The 20,657-nt window shown below is 37.3% G+C and overlaps 1 protein-coding gene across 1 annotated transcript in view; it reads left to right on the top strand.

The window, feature by feature from the left end:
• The window catches only part of HIPK1 (homeodomain interacting protein kinase 1), a 51,866-nt gene that overhangs the window by 5,424 nt on the left and 25,785 nt on the right, over nucleotides 1-20,657 (top strand). The window contains exons 2-3 of the mRNA XM_080800545.1: nucleotides 4,779-5,856; nucleotides 14,532-14,655. Coding sequence (XP_080656671.1) covers nucleotides 4,781-5,856; nucleotides 14,532-14,655 — 1,200 coding nt within the window. The 5' untranslated portion in view covers nucleotides 4,779-4,780. The remainder of the gene's footprint in view (nucleotides 1-4,778; nucleotides 5,857-14,531; nucleotides 14,656-20,657) is intronic.

Genomic DNA, 20,657 nt, shown 5'->3' with positions numbered 1-20,657 from the left:
CTGTGTACATGTCAGCTGAGGACAAGTGCCAGAGGAAGCAATCAATTTACAGTACTGATTTTAGGTTATTTAGGTCGCCAATTGTTAAATTGTATCAAAGAGGCAAAGATGATGCTAAGCAAAAGCAGTAGGAATTTATTATTGGTGTGGAAGATGTAAGTTACCTGGAAAGGAAGGGCAGAACACTGACAAATGATTACCTTGGTTATCATAACTAAATTCTCCTTTCATAGTTATAATATTTGAATCCTTTGTAGTAATATTAGCTACCTGTAGTGCCCATAATGTGGGGCACCCTGTAAATGTTCAGTAGATGTGACCACGGCAGGGAGTAGGGAAGCCTTTAATTTGACTGTTTTTGAAAGCTGTAGGTTCTAGCAAGACTCGATTCTCTTTAGCAGTAAGTGCAAATGCTAGTAACCCTTTGCCTGTTAGTTCTAGTTCCCCATGAATACAGTGCCAAATTTGTCAATATACTTAGATAGTTAAATCCTTGGAAATCAGATTTGAAATGAAAAGACGTTTGTTACTAGAGTCAAGAGGTGCAACATTTTTAGGAAGTCCCAAGTAATTTATTGGGCGCTGGTCTCCTGCGAATTGGTAATACTCGAAACTTAACAGAGTCTGATACGTAAGTTTTCTGCAGGTGTTAATTCTGTTCCATATTTTTGTTGGGGAGGCCTCACCCTAGGAAGAAAATTTCTTCCCCATTTTGCAAAGGCCGATTTTCTGGAACATAGTATCTTTATCTTATGTCTAAGAATGGCTGCTTTTGGCTGAATTTCAGGATGTCATATAGATAAGAGTGTTGATTTTTCTTTTTCTTTTTTTAAAGATTTTATTTATTATTAGAGAGAGAGAACATGAGTAGCGGGGAGGGGCAAAAGGAGAGGGAGAAGCCAACTGCCCACTGAGTAGGGATCCTGACATGGGGCTCAATCCCAGGACCCTGAGATCATGACCTGGGGACAGATCCTTAACCAAGTGAGCCACCCAGGTGTCCCAAGACTGTTGATTTTTCCAGGCAGGTTTGATTTTGTATTTTCTTCTCACCTTGTGCTTGTTGAGGTCAGGATGAGCCCCAGCCACACTGGCATAGTACTGACTTAAGTGCCACACACCCTTACTGTGGGGAAAGCCGGTCAAATTCTGGGCTGTTCTTTCCCTATGGATAGACTTAAAAGTTTGTCATACTGAATAAGAATTACGTCCATTAATATCCTTAAACTTTTAGAAAAATTTCTAGAACTTGTGCATTTTGCAGGGCTCACTGAAGACTTAAAACCATCCGTATCTGTTATTTTATTTATTGGGTGAAAGTTGTCCATAACATTACTCTAGTAAATGCAGTATTTTAAAGTGTCTAGTTATGAACATATTTTTAAAAATTTGGCATTATACTTAATTCTTTTCAGATTTATTAATTTTTTAAGCTTTCATATTCCTACATATAGCTACAAACTGCAAATTTTGTAATCAATTCTTTTATCAAATACTTTTAGGCACATAAAGGTTGTTCTCCTGTTTCTTGATAGGTTGTTAAAATTAGTAGCTCAACAGATATGCAATGGAAAACAAATTTCAAAAATTTGCTTCCTTTCATTGTTTAAAAATTGGCTCAGTTTTATAATAGATGAGAAGTATTTTTGCATATATTTTAATAGGTAAATTTTGTAAAGGTACTACTTGGCTTTACATTTTTCTTTTCATTTCTTTTTTAAAAAAGATTTATTTTTTTTTGACAGAGACACAGCGAGAGAGGTAACACAAGCAGGGGGAGTGGGAGAGGGAAAACAGCCTTCGCGCGGAGCAGGGAGCTCCATGCGAGCTGAATCCCAGGACTCCGAACCAGGAGCCTGGGATCATGACCTGAGCCGAAGGCAGACGCTTAATGACTGAGCCACCCAGGCGCCCCTTTCTTTTATTTTAATTTGGTATTATGTCAGTAATATAGGCAGAACAAGAGGACTTGTAAATTCGTAGCCTTGAACTTAAGTTGCACTGGCTTTAGCTTTTAATTTACACTTTTTTTCTCTTCGGGATTCATATAAATTATGAAAACTCTTGTTTAAAGTAAATCCAGGCCACATTTTAGAAATCGAAGGCTGAGGATTTGTTCTTCGTTCCAGCTGTCTAGTCCAGTGCAGATGGTTTTTAGTTGCATTCAGGCACAAAGAAATGTACACATTGCTTTTTTATGTTCTGTAACATCCTTTGTCATGCTTCCTTCCTTTCTTGTGTGTGTTTATTCTCTTATGACTAGTAAAATTAAACTATGTGTAGTGGAGTGGAGACTCCCCCTATATCTCAAAGATGCACAGATAAAAGGGAGGGATATTTGAAAAATAAAACCAAGCATTTGAAAATCCTGAAGTTTGATATGAGTGGTAGGGAGTAGATACGAGGTTTGTAGGCAGGAGTTGAAATCATCCAACAAATACTGCATGTCTGAATATTGCCAGGGTCTGTGCGGTAGTTTCTGATGCTATAAGCAAAGAACAAGACCTGTATGGCACCTATCATGAAATTAACACTGTAGCTGGAAATGTGAGTAACATTAAGTAAGTAATTTTGAGTTGTAAGGGAGGAACAGGATGCTATGGGAGTGCATGGTGGGGGGGGTGGTAGTTGTGGGGTGTATGTGTGTGAGGGGTGTGTGTGTGTGTGTGTGTGTGTGTGTGAATGAATGGTTTTCCCAGAAGAAAATCTTTACCATATTAGAGGGCCTTCCAAGAACTGAAAAGGGCAGTATGGGAAGGATGGCTGGAATGAAGGAATCAAGGTGAGGAGATTCTGGAAGACAACAACCAGATTTTTGGAGAGCGATTTAAGGCAGATTGAGGATTTTGGACTTTATCCACAAAGCAGTGGAAAACCCTGAAGGCAGGGGGAGGAAGGTGGTTAAGAAAGAAAGAGCAGTCATCTGATTTGCATAGTTTAAAAACAAAGATCCCCAGAGTGCATTCAGAATTAGTTTGGAGGCTATTGGCTGTTTGAACTAGAATGGTCCCAAAAGGGGTAGGAAAAAAAATGGCTGATTTTGAAATACACTTAGGAGGTAGAATTGGTAAGATTTGGTTATAGATTAGAGGTGGAGTAATAAGGGAGGAGGAGGATTCAGGATAATAATACTAAATGAATTCCAGGCACTGAGACTGTACATGTATTAAACAATTTAATTTTCCAAATAATCCCATGAGTTAAGTATTATCACCAATTTATAGATGAGGAAACTGAGACTCATTGCCTCTCTGATTTTTGGCTTAAGATGTAGTATCATAATTGAGTTAGAAGACTAGGGGTTGGGTGAAGGCTCATAAGATTAATTTTGGACTTGTTAAATTTGGGATGTCTGCAGGATACCCAAATTGCAGTGTGGAATGTTATTTGGAAATAAGAATTTGGAGTTGAGGAGAGAGAAGTCTGGGTTAGAAATAAAGATTTGAGACTCTTTTGCAGATGACTAATCCTGGGAAGTAGTTATTGGGAAGAGGGAAAGTATGGACAAGAGAAGAAGAATTAATATAGAGCCCCACAGCATCTGAGGGTTATATGATTGAGAAGGGGAAGATAAATAGGAAATGGCTTGTTATGCTCTGTCAGTTGTTTCAACTTTTTTCTGAAAGTATTAGCTTTGGAAGTCTTGGGGTTTATTGAGCTTGAGGTGTTTATGGGATATTCCAGGACAGAAAATTGGGCTGTTTTACCCCCTTTCTCCATGTTTTTTTAAGAATAACTTCCTGTGGTTCTTCAGAAGATCCTCTCGATAGGCTTCACACCATCTTGTTTACTGGTCATTTTATCTGTGGTCCTCTTACATTGTAGTGGACAGAGCTAGACACTATTAAAATAGTTAATTGAACAGAGTAGAAAGCATCCACTTTGTCCAGTACATTCTGGACACTATTTCTATGAATGTAGTTTAAGATTGAATTAGCTTTTGGTGTGTGTGTGTGGGGGGGGCATTATTATATGTTTCTCTTACCAACTGAAAGTGTCTTTCATATACATGTGCTCCCACTAAACCTTGTATTTCTTATCCTTCTGCTTTGTGCTAGTCATATTTTGGACTATGTAGGATTCTCTGTGTTAAAATTCATCTGCTAGTTTTGTCTTGTAGTTTCTACCCTATTGTGGTCTTTTTGGACCTGATACTTAGCAAATACTGAGTATCCACCCAAATTTGATTCCTCTCTAAATTTTGTAAGTGTGCCTTCTATGTCTCAGTTTAAATAGTTGATCAAAAATCTCATCAGGGCAGGAGTGAACACAAAGCTGTGGAATGAGCTCTCGGGCCAAAGAGCTTAGTGCTGCTACTTAATAGCTCTGCTGTTTTGGGCAAGTTACTTTATCCACTCTGTATCTTAGTTTCCTCATCTGTAAAGTGTAAGTAATGATAGTATCTTTTCCAAAGAGTTGTGGTGACAATTAAAAGAGTAATGTATGTGAAGTGCTTAGACAACTACTTGGCACATAGTAAGTGATCAGTCTTCTAAGCCATTATTATTATTATGGTTATTATTTTATAAACCGTCATAGATGTTCATGCTCTTTTAACAATGTGACCAACTGTTGGTGAGTCTTGATTAAGGATGTGAGATTGACCAAAAAATTGATCCTTCTGTAACAGGAAATGTGTTTTGGAAAATGTATAAAATAAAACCCCAGGCAGGTAGTTATATTTTACTTGCGGTTTTTCTAAACTAAAAGTCTTCTGCTCTGTTAGTTGAGGGGCTGTGTAAAATTGAGGGTCTAATTCTTCCTCTCTCTCAACATAGGTATGGCATCACAGCTGCAGGTGTTTTCCCCCCCATCAGTGTCGTCGAGTGCCTTCTGCAGTGCGAAGAAACTGAAAATAGAGCCCTCTGGCTGGGATGTTTCTGGACAGAGCAGCAACGACAAATATTATACCCACAGCAAAACCCTCCCAGCCACACAAGGGCAAGCCAACTCCTCTCACCAGGTAGCAAATTTCAACATCCCTGCCTACGACCAGGGCCTCCTCCTCCCAGCTCCTGCAGTGGAGCATATTGTTGTAACAGCTGCTGATAGCTCGGCCAGTGCTGCTCCATCAACCTTCCAAAGCAGCCAGACCCTGACTCACAGAAACAACGTTTCTTTGCTTGAGCCATATCAAAAATGTGGATTGAAAAGAAAAAGTGAGGAAGTTGACAGCAACGGTAGCGTGCAAATCATAGAAGAACATCCCCCTCTCATGCTGCAAAACAGGACTGTGGTGGGTGCCGCTGCCACGACCACCACTGTGACCACAAAGAGTAGCAGTTCCAGTGGAGAAGGGGACTACCAGCTGGTCCAGCATGAGATCCTTTGCTCTATGACCAATAGCTATGAAGTGTTGGAGTTCCTAGGCCGGGGAACATTTGGACAGGTGGCTAAGTGCTGGAAGCGGAGCACGAAGGAAATTGTGGCTATTAAAATCCTGAAGAACCACCCCTCCTATGCCAGACAAGGACAGATTGAAGTGAGCATCCTTTCTCGCCTAAGCAGTGAAAATGCTGATGAGTATAATTTTGTTCGTTCTTATGAGTGCTTTCAGCATAAGAATCACACCTGCCTTGTGTTCGAGATGCTGGAGCAGAACTTGTATGATTTTCTAAAGCAGAACAAGTTTAGCCCACTGCCACTCAAGTACATCAGACCAATCTTGCAGCAGGTGGCCACAGCCCTGATGAAGCTCAAGAGCCTTGGTCTGATTCACGCTGACCTTAAGCCTGAAAACATAATGCTGGTCGATCCAGTGCGCCAACCCTACCGAGTGAAGGTCATTGACTTTGGTTCTGCTAGTCACGTTTCCAAAGCTGTGTGCTCAACCTACTTACAGTCACGTTACTACAGGCAAGTGGCAAATGCTAAAAAAGCATATCTTAGACTAGAGATCTGTCTCTATATTTAACATATATTACATAGAGTTACATATAACAAACGATGAGTTTATTTACAGATTCCAAAGTAGAATAGGATAATATGTTTTACTTCATTCCTTGTCTGGCATTCCTATATGTAATGTTATCTTATTTCTGAGGTTATTATTTAACACTAGAAAATCTAATTCAGTCCGATTCTGAAGGTTGTTCCTGGTTGAATTATACTAGCATCTGGTTCCTTCTTTAGTACCATTATACCTAGTTTTCCCATTTTAAAGAGTCTTTAAATGTTTACTTACTTGTAATGAATTTGGGCATATGCTGCTACTTTTTTCAAGTTCCTCTCTTGGCAGGTAAGATGCCTTGGGAATAATTCCAGGTTTAACTCTAGCAACATTTCATTCTTTGACGTTTTCTTTCTTTTGTAATAGAATTGGATATGATGATTGCTAAGGGCTCTTCCTGTTTTAACATCTCCATAATAGTTCGAACTTATTCGGTTATGACCTTATTTGGTTATCCTAGAATGTCCTTGACCCAAGTGCCTTATACTTTAGTGATTTATATTTCCAGATTGATATGTCTAACAAGGCTGCCTTTTTAGTATATAATGATTATTAGGACAGCTCTTAAATGTTGGTATATACAATGTGGTCTGGGCTATAACCAAGAAGATTTACTGAAAGAAAAGGGGGAAGTCTTCTTAAATGAGCTTTTATTTCTCAGTACCTCATTTATTTATCTATTTGTCTAGTTACTAATTTTAAGGTATCTGATACTTAATTTTAATGATTATTAAATACGATTGCCCACTCACCCAACCAAGAAGTGAAACAATAAACAAAAAAATAGGTAATCCAAATGTGTTTATCAGGAGATATGTTTATCAAGAGATAATCTGTCAAATGCCTATATTAACTTTTGAGTAAATAGAAAGTATGAGCTTAGAATTTTATATTGTGTGAAAATAATAGGATATTTTAATCTGTACAAGGCTCAGAAAATATGCCATCTACATATTTTTTTTCCTAATTGTGTAAAATCTGCCTAACATGAAGTTTACCATTTTAACGATTTTTAAATGAACCATTCAGTGTCATTAAGGACATTCACAGTGTTGTGTAACCATCACCACTACTAAATTTTTTTTATCACCCAAAACAGAAGCTCTGTGACCATTGACCATTAACTCCCACCTTTCCCCTACCCTCGGTAACCTCTATTTGACTTTCTGTCTCTATGAATTTGCCTATCTAGATACTGCATGTAAGTGGAGTTACACAGTATTTGATATTTGTCCCTTTGTGTCTGGCTTATTTCACTTAGCATAATGTTTCCAAGGTTAAGCCATACTATAAAATGTATCAGAATTTCATTCCTTTTCATGACTAAATAATATTCCAGTGCATGTATGTACTAGATTTTGTTTATCCATTCTCTTGGGTTTCCAGATTTTTGGCTATTATGAATAATGCTACAAAGAACATTAGCGTTCAAGAGTTTAAGTCCCTGTTTTTCATTCTTTTGGTGGGTATATAGCCAAAAGTAGAATTGCTGGATCATATGGTAATTCTATGTTTAACTTTTTGAGGAACCACCAAACTATTTTCCACTAGTAATGCATAAAGATTCCAGTTTCTCCACCTTCTCATCAACAGCTTTTTCCCCCTTTTTTTCTTTTTGAAGTCGGGGGGATTATAGCCATTCTTTTGTGTATGAAATGGTATTCATGTGGTTTTGATTTACATTTCCCTAATGATTAATGATGTTGAAAATCTTTTCATTTATTTTTTTATTTCATTTTATTTTTTTAAGGTTTTATTTATTTATTTATTTAACAGAGAGAATGGGAACGTAAGTAGGGGGAGTGGGAGAGGGAGAAGCAGGCTTCCTGTGGAGCTGGGAGCCTGATGCAGGGCTTGATCCCAGGACCCTGGGATCATGACCTGAGCTGAAGGCAGACGCTTAATGACTGAGCCACCCAGGTGCCCCGACCATCTTTTCATTTATTGCACATCTGTGTATCTTTGGGGAAATGTCTGTTCAAGTCCTTTGTCCATTTTTTAATTAGATTTTTTTTTTTGGTTGAGTTGTAAGAGTTCTTTATATATTCTAAGTATTAATCCCTCTGCAGATAGTTGATTTACAAATGTATTCTCTCATTCCATGGGGTTGCCTATTTACTTTGTCAGTGGTATTTGCACAGAAGTTTTAAATTTTGTTGGAAGTTCAGTTGGTAATTTTTGTTGCTTATACTTCTGGTATTCTATCTAAGAAATCATTGTCAAACTGATGTCATGAAACTTTTTCCCATTTGTTTTCCTGTAAGAGTTCTATAGTTTTTAGCCCTTATTTAAAAGAATGTAAGAATATAGACATAGATAGCTCTTATACTTGGGTCTTTGGTCTATTTTTAAGTTAATTTTTGTATATGGTGTAAGTTAGGGATTCAGTTTCATTCTTTTGCCTGTGAATACTCAGTTTTCCTAGCACCATTTGCTTAAAAGACCATCTTTTGTCTATTGAAAGGTCTTGACATTTGTCATAATTCATTGACCACAAATACAGGGGTTTATTTCTTGGCTCTCTGCTCTATTCCATTGGTCTGTATGTCTGTCTTTTTGCCAGTACCACATTGTCTTGATTACCGGTAGCTTGGTAGTAAGTTTTAAAAATTTAAAATCAAGTTTTGGCTATTTGGAGTCTCTTGAGATTCCATAGGAATTTTAGGATGGATTCTTCTATTTCTACAAAAAAATCATTGGTTTTTGAAGGGATTGCACTGAATCTGTAAATCACTTTGGGTAGTAATGACATCTTCACAGCATTATGTCTTCCAATCCATTCTTCTCTATTTTTATCTTTTCCTTTTATAGTTTTGTAAAACTCTGATTATTTCTTGAGTGAGATGGAGTAAAGAGATTCCTACAGCCTTGGCTTCTCATTTCATTATGCTCTAGGCAGTTTGGCTATTTTTGTGACTCTCACCTCCATTTAGTTATTCACGACTTAGAAGATTTAGGTTCTGATTACTTTTTCTTTTAGTATTCTCCTTTGAGCAATCCCACCACCACCCACACAGGTATATATACAGAAACACTCTACAGGTGCACTTAAGAGCTCAGTTCTGCATCTCCTTTGGAGCGTTGGGGAGGTAGGAGGAAGGGCACTGCTGAAGGGTGTGGAGGCTGATCAGCTCTTGCTTCTTGATCTCTTCTCCAGTCAGTGCCTGCAGGTGTTCTTTAACTCGTTGCTTTGTCTGTGGTAACGGAAGCCAATGTTAAGATTGAAAAAGCAATAGAAGTAAGAATTATTTTGTGAAATAATTTTGATGGAATTTTCTCTTAAAGGGTAAAGGAGATTTGAAGGGTAAGTAGTTCTGGCTGCTTAGCTTTCTCTAATTAATTTATTTGAATAATTTTCAGTGTTAGGTTGCTGGTCTTTGCCCCTTTTCCTATCCTTTTGTTGTACTTTTTTTAAGATTTTTTTTTTTTTTTTTAATTTATTTGAGAGAGAGAGAGCATGAGCTACGGGGAGAGGGAGAGAGAAGCAGACTCCCCGCTGAGCAGGAAGCCAGATGTGGGGCTGGATCCCAGGATAAAGGCAAATGCTTAACTGACTGAGCCACGTGGGTGCCCCTTGATTAATTTTTTTTTTAAAGATTTTTTTATTTGAGAGAGAGGGAGAACACATAGGAAGAGTGAGAAGGAGAAGCAGACTCCCTGCCGAGCAGAGAGCCCAACATGGGGCTCATGGGGCTTGACTGTAGGACACTGAGATCATGACCTAAGCCAAAGGCAGATGCTTAACTGACTGAGCCACCCAAGCACCCTGTCCTTGTGATTAAATTTAAGCTGTCATTTGAGTAATTCAATTATGTTTTGTTTTTATAGGAAATACGATTTTCAGATTTTTAAATCCACTGGTAATTGCTCTTCAACAAGTCATCCTGCAGATCCATTGCATTTAGTTCTCAACTAGAGGAGTAATTGTGACTGGAGCTCAGTTTACCCCTTAAAAACAGGAGTTCTTTCTGCATATTACTGAGTAATTACTGTGCATACTGAAGTTCAGTGTCCAGGGCTTAACTGCATTTAGGATTTTTTTTCCATTTAGAATTTAACATGAATATGCTCTTATGTTACAGTAATACTTAATAATGAACCTCAGGCCAATGGAATAGCAGCTCAGACCTTCCTTCTTTACCATTAATTTTATCCACGGTGGTCCTCTCTGTGTTGCTTTTAGAGTCTGTTAAGTCCTCACCCTGGTGTCTTTCAGAAAACCTCCGTGAAATCTCTTTGGCCAGTGAAGCATCCTGGCTCCAAAGCCAGACTTCCTCTTACCTTCCTTTTTAGTTTACATTGCTTCATCTTTCTGATTACATGCCAAAATATGATCAGTTGACATAAAATTTTGCTACCATACTGTCTCTGTTGGCCATCGGCTTGGCTAAATGCCTTAGCCAATGGAAATAATATACTTTATTTCCTGGATGCTATAAATGTGTTTGCAGACTACTTCCAAAGAAGTTGCTGTCTTTGGGGCTTGAGTTTAGGCACAAGGGTTTGCCATGTTTACAAGCTTAGTGCTTTTCCATTCTGAACAAATTAGCCTGCTTTATTAAAGTTGAGATCACTGTATTTGTTATATATGGAAGGACAAGGGCTAGAGAAGGAAAGCATATTTTCAGTTTATCATAGACAAATAAACAGTTTCACCTAAGCCACAGATGCAGGAAGTTAGGCTTTATGTAATATCTCTGATCTGGTAAGTAAGTTTGATGCCTCTGAGATGGGCAGGAAGAAACAAGAGTGTTCATGACAATGAGCAGGGTTTAATTTGTGCTGTTAAGTGATCCTAACCACAACTTGCTCCATGTTCTAGTGAAATAATGCTTTATGGCTTTGGCGGGATTTTTTGGTTTAAAGAAATTTGAAGTTGGAAAATCAAAAGGCAAGAATTGCTATTTCTGCCACCTGGTTTTAGTCATTACAGCCTGCTTAGTATTTGTTCTTTAAGGATGGGATGTGGGGCGCCTGGGTGGCTCAGTGGGTTAAAGCCTCTGCCTTTGGCTCAGGTCATGGTCCTCGGGTCCTGGGATCAAGCCCCACATTGGGCTCTCTGCTCAGCAGGGAGCCTGCTTCCCTTCCTCTCTCTCTGCCTGCCTTTCTGCCTAATCGTGATCTCTGTCTGTCAAATAAATAAATTAATTAAAAAAAAAAAGGATGGGATGTATTTTCAAAGAGGAGACCCACTAAGTCCAAAGTACAGTTAATGCCATTTTCCTACAGAAGTGAATACCGCCAGTTTGGGTGTTTTTCCCTCTCTTCCCTGTGTTTCTATAGGTCATCTTTTTAAATGTTCAGTTGTTAGAATGTCAGAGCTGGAGTGGGACATAGAAGAGTAATTAACCTCACTCAGCCTCCCTATACAGATGAAGTAGAAGCAGAATTTTAGTGTTGAGAGTTTATGTTGAAGGACTGAGAAATAATGGAGGGCACGGGGAAAGATGATACAGTAATGAAGATAGCCCAAGAATTATAATCTGAATTCAGAGTTTAAAACATTCAGTCTTTAGAGGTGAACCTGCTTTAAATGTTCTGTTCTGTTCAGTAAAAGAAAATAACCTCAGTCTTTTTGCTTCCTAGAGTTTAGGTCAGACAGTATTTCTAGTTTCTAATGATAGTGAAAATCCCTCAGTAGACTGAGCAACCTTATTTTATTTTTACTTTCTTTTTTTTTTTCCTTTGATAACTTACCTTTTTGTATGGTAGATGTAGTAGAGTTACTGTTTTAAGTGAGTTTTTGCTGGAAATCCTTAGCTGCTTTTGTTACTCCGGAAGCAGAGTGAGACCAAATGGAAAAACTGATTCCAGCCAGTCTTTAGGGGATTTTTTTGTCTAATGGGACTTGGGGGCTGGAATTAATGTTTTTCTTAATTTCCCTGAATCTTTAAGCTTTGGAAGCCTAATAGTTATCACATATTTTTGCTACCTTTCTAAAGAAATAAGTTATTGGGTGGCCTGCCCCTCCCTATGACCTACCTTTGGATTTTAAAATATCTTCCTGGAATAGTGGGAATGGCAAAAATCAATCTGCTGCTCTTCAATTGATGCTTAGGAATGTTCTAAGCCCAGTTTTTATTTTGGCACAACGCCATTTGCGCGCTCCCTGCCAGCTATTTTTGGCACTGTCATGAACTTGGAAATTAATGATTCTGCTCACTGAAAGTAAAAATTTTGTCCCTTTTCAATTTTAGAAAAGCTTTTATGTTTCTGGATACTCTTACGCTCTAGTTTATTAATGCTATTAAACTTGTGCCATCTTAAAAACATGCTACCGTGGTTGGGATTTAATTAAACTCTGAAACTTCATCAGTAATATGTCGCTCTAGCCACCTGCAACAGGAATATCCCTTTTGAAGTTTGTTTCTTTGGCTAACAAAACCACAGTTCACATCAATTAGTATAAAAACTGGTGATATTAGTCTTTCCACCGATAGCTGTCGAATAGTGGAAGTCTTAGCAGGCCTGGATCAGTCTTCTGCTGTTTCTGTTCTAGGATCAGGAAAGCCTTTGGATCCTGTGAAGTCCTCTAATTTACCTTATTTTCTAAGGGCTACTTAATTAGAAAATTACTTTGGGGAGGATATTCTTATTTAAGGAAGGATCCTTTATATAGCCCCTGCTCAGTCCTCCCTGCCCCAGAGCAACAGTGTGCACATAATACTTAGAAGTTGGAGAAACCTAGGCACTCCATGAGGGGACACAGTCTGTTAGAGGGCTCCTTGTGGAGACAGATCTGCCAAGGGGTCTGGATTTGGTGTGCCTTTACAGATTCTAATTCTATGACTTGTAAGAAGGAAGGAAATTGTCTGGAGATGATGATAAAATGTTTACGAGCTCAGCTCTTAGATTCAGATTGCCTGTGCTCCATCAGTAATTGTGTGGCCTTCCTTGGGTGAGTTACTTAACTTCTCAGTGCCCAGTTTCTTCATCTGTAAAATGAAAAGGATCCTTTATTACGTAGCATCTAAGATACCATTGATTAGAGGTTGAAACATTTATGTACCAATAAGAAGGTAAAAGCACTGCCATTAAGCTAAAATACTCATCATTTGCAAGAATTTTCTTGATTTTAGAGATGTTAAAATATGAAAAAAACAAAACAAAACATGCACCTTAGAATTGATGGCTTGGGGCGCCTGGGTGGCTCAGTTGGTTAAGCATCTGACTCTTGATCTCAGGTCTTGATCTCAGGGTTGTGAGTTCAAGCCCCATGCTGGGCTCCATGCAAGGCATGGAGTCTACTTAAAAAAAAAAAAAATTGATGACTTAACAGTAGTAGTATCTATTTTCATAGGATTGTTGTAAGGAATAAGTGACCACATTTGTAAAGAACTTAGAACAGTGAGTGGCACAGAGTAAGCGCTATATGAGTGTCATCTTTTATTATTATCGATATTAGTAATAACCTGTTATTATCATCCCCCCTTTAAACCCATTTATCTCATAATTTTAGTCACAGTTTGAAAAATGCCATGTGTACTACCATGCCAAATAGATTTATATAGGTGGATATATACAACTTTTACTTTTTTGGAGACAGTACAATACAACTCTGGGCCCAGATTGCCAGGGTTCAAATTCTAGCCCTTCCACTTATTAACTGTAATTTTGGGAAAATTACTTACTCTGTTTGCCTAAGTTTCCTCTATAAGTGGGTAATGATTTTTTAAAAAAGATTTTATTTATTTATTTGACAGAGAGAGAGATCACAAGTAGGCAGAGATACAGACAGAGAGAGAGGGGGAGAAGCAGGCTCCCCGCTGAGCAGAGAGCCCGATGCGGGACTCGATCCCAGGACCCTGGGATCGTAACCTGAGCTGAAGGCAGAGGCTTAAACCACTGAGCCACCCAGGCACCCAAGTGGGTAATGATTTTATCTTAGATATGTTCATATATATATATAAAGCTTTTAGTTTATGGTATTACCTTAGTCTTCTCTTCAAGGCTCCGTAGGGTTTGGTTTCTCACTTGGAGCATTAATGGAAGTGAATTTATTTCTATAGTGCTTTCAACCATGGTATCTCTACAGAAGGCATTTCTGTTACCAAGGGATATTTATTGATCAGGTCACTTAATTTTTTTCTATAATTAAAAAGGTGCTAAGAATAAAAAGAATAAATTTGTGATCCCTTATCTGTGATTTCAAAATTCAGATTTCAAAATTAAAAAACTTTTTTAAGTTTGGCATAAGTTCATTTATTGGCAAACTCTGTCTTGAACTAATGTAAGGCAATTTAAGTCTTTATTTAGCCAACTTAGTATGACTGTTCATTTGTTTCATTGTGGAAATACTAATGTGTTTGGTTTTGGGGTGCTTCCCTGAACTCCATTGGGATTACTATGCAATATGTAGTTTTATGTATGGTGATACCTTTCTGAAATTCAAAAAAACTTTCAATTCCACAACACATCTGGCCCCAGATGTTTCAGATGATGGATTTTTATATCAAAGATAGTTTTCAGTTTCTTTAAATTAATATGTACCTTGAGCTGGTACTAAAACAGGGCTTAGTCAACATAGTTAATTTCCCCAAATAATGTTTGTTTTTTAATTTGCTATTTTTGTTTTTGCTAGAGCCCCTGAAATTATTCTTGGATTACCATTTTGTGAAGCTATTGATATGTGGTCATTGGGCTGTGTGATAGCTGAGCTGTTCCTGGGATGGCCTCTTTATCCTGGTGCTTCAGAATATGATCAGGTAAGAGTGTATATTTGGATGGAAATAGAACGCAAGTATTTACTAGTGAAAAAGATTCTAGAGGAAGAGAAGTACTTACTAGTGAAGTATTTAGATATTAGGAAAAGAGTAGTCCAATTAGAAAGGATTTTTTTGAACACTAGAATTTTCTCTACCTGTTTCTCAGTCTGGTATTATGTTTGCAATTCAGAATTTTAAGTTTTTTATTTCATATTACCTTAGATTGGTACTTTTCCGGATCTGTCATGATTTATTAGAGACTGGTTTTGGTTAACAAATGTGTCTTGTGAGTTTTTAAGATACGAAAATAAAGAAGGATGAGGAATTGGAATTTTAAGAGTGAACTTTGTCTCATTCAGAGCTGTTACTTCCTTTTATACATGACATATGCTGAAATAAGTACTCACTACATACTGAAACACATTGGGCCCCGGAAGCTGTAATATATACTGGGTTTCTGTAAAATAGGATTTAGGAGGGAAATCATACGAATTGAAAAGTATTGTATAGAAGATGGTCTGTGTCTCAAAACAGAGAAGCTTTACAAGATGTTCTAGTTTCCCAAGGAGCTAGTCCTGAGGGAAAAGGTTTTGCCATGGATATATTACTGTATTATGTATATTATGTATTATGTATATATTGTATTATTTGCCATGGATGTATTATACGTATTATGCCATGAATTCTTATTTCTTGTTCTTTAAAAAAAAAAAAAGGTTTTAATTACTATGCTATAAGCTCTTTAAGGGCATAGACTGATTCCACTAGTGTGTCCTCAGCTCCTGACATTATGTCTGACACATAGTAGGTACATGAGGATTATTGTTTTTTGTTTTTAAAGAAATAAATGATTCTCTGGAATTATTAATAGGAAAAAAGAATAAAACAGTATTTTCCCATATTCAACTTAGAATTTTTGATTCCTTGATTCATTTTAGATCCATCTTCTAAAAATTTGACTCTTCGGGCATGTCTTTGATTGAAACAAAAAATGAGTTGCTCATGTGATAAGTAACTGGTTACCTTGAGCTTTGTAATTCTTCTACCTTGTGAGAGAGAAGCCGGCTTTCTTATTTTACAATGACAAAGTATGAGGGAGATAAATGATGCAAAAACACAGTTGGTTGAACAAAGCCATTGATTCTCCTTTTTGGGTCTTAGACCCTTAGGAGAATCTGATGAAAGATAGGTGTATGGATAGTCTTAGAAAAATTTATGTATAGTATTTTGAGTACAAATTTAGGGGATTCATGGTTCCCAATTAAGAAACCTTGTTCTGAGCAGTTACAGCCCCCCAAGTACCATTCCTAGGCTAACATTCAACCTTTGTAAACAGATTGCTACTGTTAATTTTCCTAGGAAGTAGAGCCAAATGAAATTAGGTTTAGAAGCTAAGGTACAACTGGGTTTTGGTGTTTTTTTTTTTTAAATAAAGAAATGATCTGATAGTTTTGAGAGAATTTTTGCCTAGTGCATAGATGTGAAACTGTGGGTGGTAGGAGGAAGTCGTTTTTCCCATGCTGAATAAATAGGATACTGCTGTTGTAGAGCAGGATGGAGATGGGTTATCTTGGTGCATCTCTGGTTATACAAAAAAGACTTCTGTTGCAGGATTTCTATTCTTATAGTTAAGTTTCTTTAAAACAACTTATATTGAGATACAATTCGTATACCATGTAATTGAGCCATTTAAAGTGTACAGTTCCCTGATTTTTAGTACATTCACAGGGCTGTAAACCATAACTGTGGTCAGTTTTAGAACATTTTCATCCCTTTGTAATGAAACCCTATACCTAATTAGCTGTCAATGCCCCTTCTCCCCTAACCTCTGCCTCCCCTACCCCCCTGGCAACCACTAATCTACTTTCTGTCTCTATAGCTTTGCCTATTGAAGTTGATTGTATTTATCACATACCATGTGTGGTTTTCTGAGATGGACTACTTTTACTTAACATGTTTTTCATCCATGCTGTAGCCTGTTATCAGAACGTCATTATTTTTTATGGCTGAATAATGTTCCATTGTATATATGTATACCACATTTTGTTTGTCCATTCGAGTGTTGATGGACACTGAGTTAATCGTCTTTTGGCTATTGTGAAAAATGGTGCTATGAACATTGACATACAAGTGTTTAAGTTCCTGTTTTCAATTTTTGGGGGTGTATAGCTAGAAGTAGAATTGTTGGGTCATATGGTAATTTTATGTTTAAACAAACTTTTTCACAGTGGTCACGCCATTTTACGTTCCTACCAGCAATACACAAGAGTTCCAATTTCTCTATATCCTTGCTAATACTAGTTATTTTCTTTCTTTTTTTAAAAAGTAGCAGCCATCCTTAGGCATGTGAAGTGATAATCTCATTGTGATTTTGATTTCCATTTTTCTAACAACTAGTGATGTTGAGCATCATTTTATGTGCTTACTAGATATCTGTATATCTTCTTTAGAGAAGTCTACTCAAGGTGTGCACGAGTGGCTCAGTCAGTTGAGTGTCCAACTTTTGATTTTGGCTCAGGTCATGATCTTGAGGTCATTAGATAAAGCCCAAGTCAGGGTCTGTGCTCAGTGAGGGATCTGCTTGAGATTCTCCCCCTCCCTCTCCTCTTCCCTCCACTGCACTCAGGAATCTCTCCCCAACAGCGCTCTAAAAATCAATCAATCAAACAATCAATCAATCTTTAGAAAAGTCTACTCAAGTCCATGGCCCATTTTTGAATTGGGTTATTTAGTATTGAGTTGTAGAGTTTGTATATATTCTGGGTATTAATCCCTTATCAGATATATAATTCGCAAAAACTCTCTCCAATTCCTTAGGGTTGCCTTTTCACTGTATTGATAGCATTGTTTGCACAAAAGTTTTTAATTTCGATGGAGTCCAATTTGTTTGCTTTTCCTTTTGTTGCTTGTACTTGTGGTATCATATCCGAGAAATTATTACCAAATCCAAAGTCATGAAGCTGTTCTCCTGTGTTTTCTTCTAAGATTTTATAGTTTTATCTCTTGCCTTTAGGTCTTTGAGCCATTTTAAGTAGATTTTTCTATATAAAATAAAGCAAGGGTTCAATTTCATTGTTTTGGATGTGGATATTCAGTTTTTCTAACACCATTTTCTGTAAGACTGTTCTTTCCCTACCTCTTTGCATCCTTATCAAAAATCAATTGGTCGTAAATACAGTGATTTATTTGTGGACTCTTAAGTTCTGTTCCATTGATCTATATATCTGTGTTTATCCAGTATTACACTGTTTTGATTACTGTAGTTTTGTGGTCAGTTTTGAAGCTAGGAAGTGTGAGTCCTCTAACTTTTTCTTTTCTTTTTTTTTTTAAAAGACTTTATTTATTTATTTGAGAGAGAGAGAGAGATCACAAGTAGGCTGATAGGCAGGCAGAGAGAGAGGGGGAAAGCAGGTTCCCTGCTGAGCAGAGAGCCCGATGCGGGGCTCGATCCCAGGACCCTGAGATCATGGCCTGAGCAGAAGGCAGAGGTTTAACTCACTGAGCCACCCAGGTGCCCCTAACTTTTTTCTTTTTCAAGATTGTTTTGGCTATTCAAGGGCCCTTGAGATTCCATGTGAATTTTAATTTTTTTTTTAATTTCTACAAAATAATTATTGGTTGTTTTGTTTAAAAAGTCGAGTCCATTGAATCTCTGGGAGGTATCACCATTTTTTTTTTTAATTTATTTATTTGACAGACAGAGATCACAAGTAAGGAGAGAGGCAGGCAGAGAGGAAGGGAAGCAGGCTCCCTGCTAAGCAGAGAGCCCATGTGGGGCTCGATCCCAGGACCCTGAGATCATGACCTGAGCTGAACGCAGAGGCTTTAACCCACTGAGCCACCCAGGTGCCCCGGGAGGTATCACCATCTTAACAATATTGTCTTCTGATCCCATAAATGTGACCAGATTTTTTTAGGTTTTCTTTAGCAACATTTTGTAATATTCAGAGTACAAGTTTTACATCTCTCTTATTAAATTTATTTCTAAGTATTCTATTTTTTTTTTTGATGTGGTGGTAAATGGAATTATTTTCTTAATTTTATTTTCAGGTTATTCATTGCTAATGTATAGAAATACAATGAGTTTTGTAATTGATCTTTTATTCTTCAAACTTGTTGAACTCTTTCTAGTAGTTTTCTTTTTTTTTTTTAAGGTTCTTTTACTTTATTATTTTTATTAAGTAATCTGTATTCCCAGTGTGGGGGTTGAATTCATTGGACTTGAACTCATGATCAAGAGTTGGATACTCTATCTACTAGGCATCCTGGTGCCCCTCTAGTAGTTTTCTCTTCTCTTCCTCCTCCTCCTCTTCTTCTTCTTTTTAAATTTGAGAGCAAAGAGCACGAGAAGGGAGAGGGTCAGAGGGAGAAGCAGACTCTTCGCTGAGTAGGGAGCCCGATGTGGCACTCGATCCTGGGACTCCGGGATCATGACCTGAGCCAAAGGCAGTTGCTTAACCAACTGAGCCACCCAGGTGCCCCCCTTGAGTAGTTTTCTGATAGAACTCTAGTTCTCATTGTTTTAATGGAATCCTTACAATTTTCTAACTATAAGATAAAGTCATCTACAAATAAAAATAGTTTTACATCTTCCTTTCCAGTTTGAATTCCTTTTTTTTCTTGCCTAATTGCTTTGTATTAAAGCAGTAGTAACAGTGTTGAATAGAAGTATAAGAGCAGAAATCCTTGTCTTGTTCCAGATTTTAGGGGGAAAATAATTCAGTATTTCACTATTAAGTATGATATCAGCTAAAGGTTTTTCATGAATACTATAGCAGATTTTATAGCAGATATTTGTGATTCTTGAAATATTAGTTAATAGCTTCAGATCTGTTGAAAACATTTTGTTTAATATAACAAATGACAATAATGCTTTGTTTGCATAAATACAGGACTTTTGGTTTTTTTTTTTGTTTGTTTTATTTTATTTTTTTAAAGATTTTATTTATTTATTTGAGAGAGAGACAGTGAGAGAGAGCATGAGACGGGAGAAGGTCAGAGGGAGAAGCAGACTCCCCATGGAGCAGGGAGCCCGATGCGGGACCCGATCCCAGGACTCCGGGATCATGACCCGAGCTGAAGGCAATCGTCCAACCAACTGAGCCACCCAGGACTTTTGTTTTTGCTGTATTATAAGCTATGTGAAAAGCAGTATCTGGATGATAGCTTCCCATTCTACTTTCACAATGAAACTCATTCTGTAATATTAAAATTTTTAAATGTTTTAATTCTTTAAGTGCATCATTATAGAAAAATTAGAAAAAGATGCAGTAAACCAAGAGATAAAACTTTTAACCTTTAGTAGTTTCACCCTTCAGAGGTGACCCTTTATGATTTGGCATATTTTGTATTTATTTATGTATATAATTTGTTAATTTTCATCATGTATTTATTGAGTACCTACCTTAGAGAGTGGGGATATAGTGCTGCATAAAACATTATACTTGCCCTCATGGAGGCTATAGTTTGGTGATGGGAAACAGATACTAAGTAAATAATTATATAATACTTTTCTACATAATATATAAATTATATACATAATCTCCAATTATATACATAGATCTCCAGTTTTTTTACAGAGTGATTTTTACAAAACACAAATTGATCATGCTACTTCCCTGTTCTTCAGTGGTTTTTAAAATACTTTCGGAATGAAGGGCTAAATTCTTAATATGGCCTCTGAGCCCCTACATAGGTTGTCCTTCCCCTTTCTCTCTCCCTCTGTTTGATCATATACCATTTCTTCTTGCTTTTTGAAAAGTGCTATTGGCATCATTTCAGCACTAGTTAAGAATATGCATCCTTCCAGCAAAGGCCCCTTGTACGTACTGTTCTCATAGTCTGGAATGCTTCTGTACCACCCATTCATTTCATCTAGTCAGTGCCTACTCATTTATTAGCTCAAGCGTTACTTTCTCAAGGAGCTTTTCCTTACCAGTCCCCAGTCTAGATGGGTTCCTTTGCTACGCATTTTTATAGAAGCTTGTTTCTTTTTTTCAGAA

This window comes from Martes martes (assembly GCF_963455335.1).
Source record: "Martes martes genome assembly, chromosome: 4".
Lineage (NCBI taxonomy): Eukaryota > Metazoa > Chordata > Mammalia > Carnivora > Mustelidae > Martes > Martes martes.
This window is presented reverse-complemented; position numbering and strand designations above follow the sequence as displayed.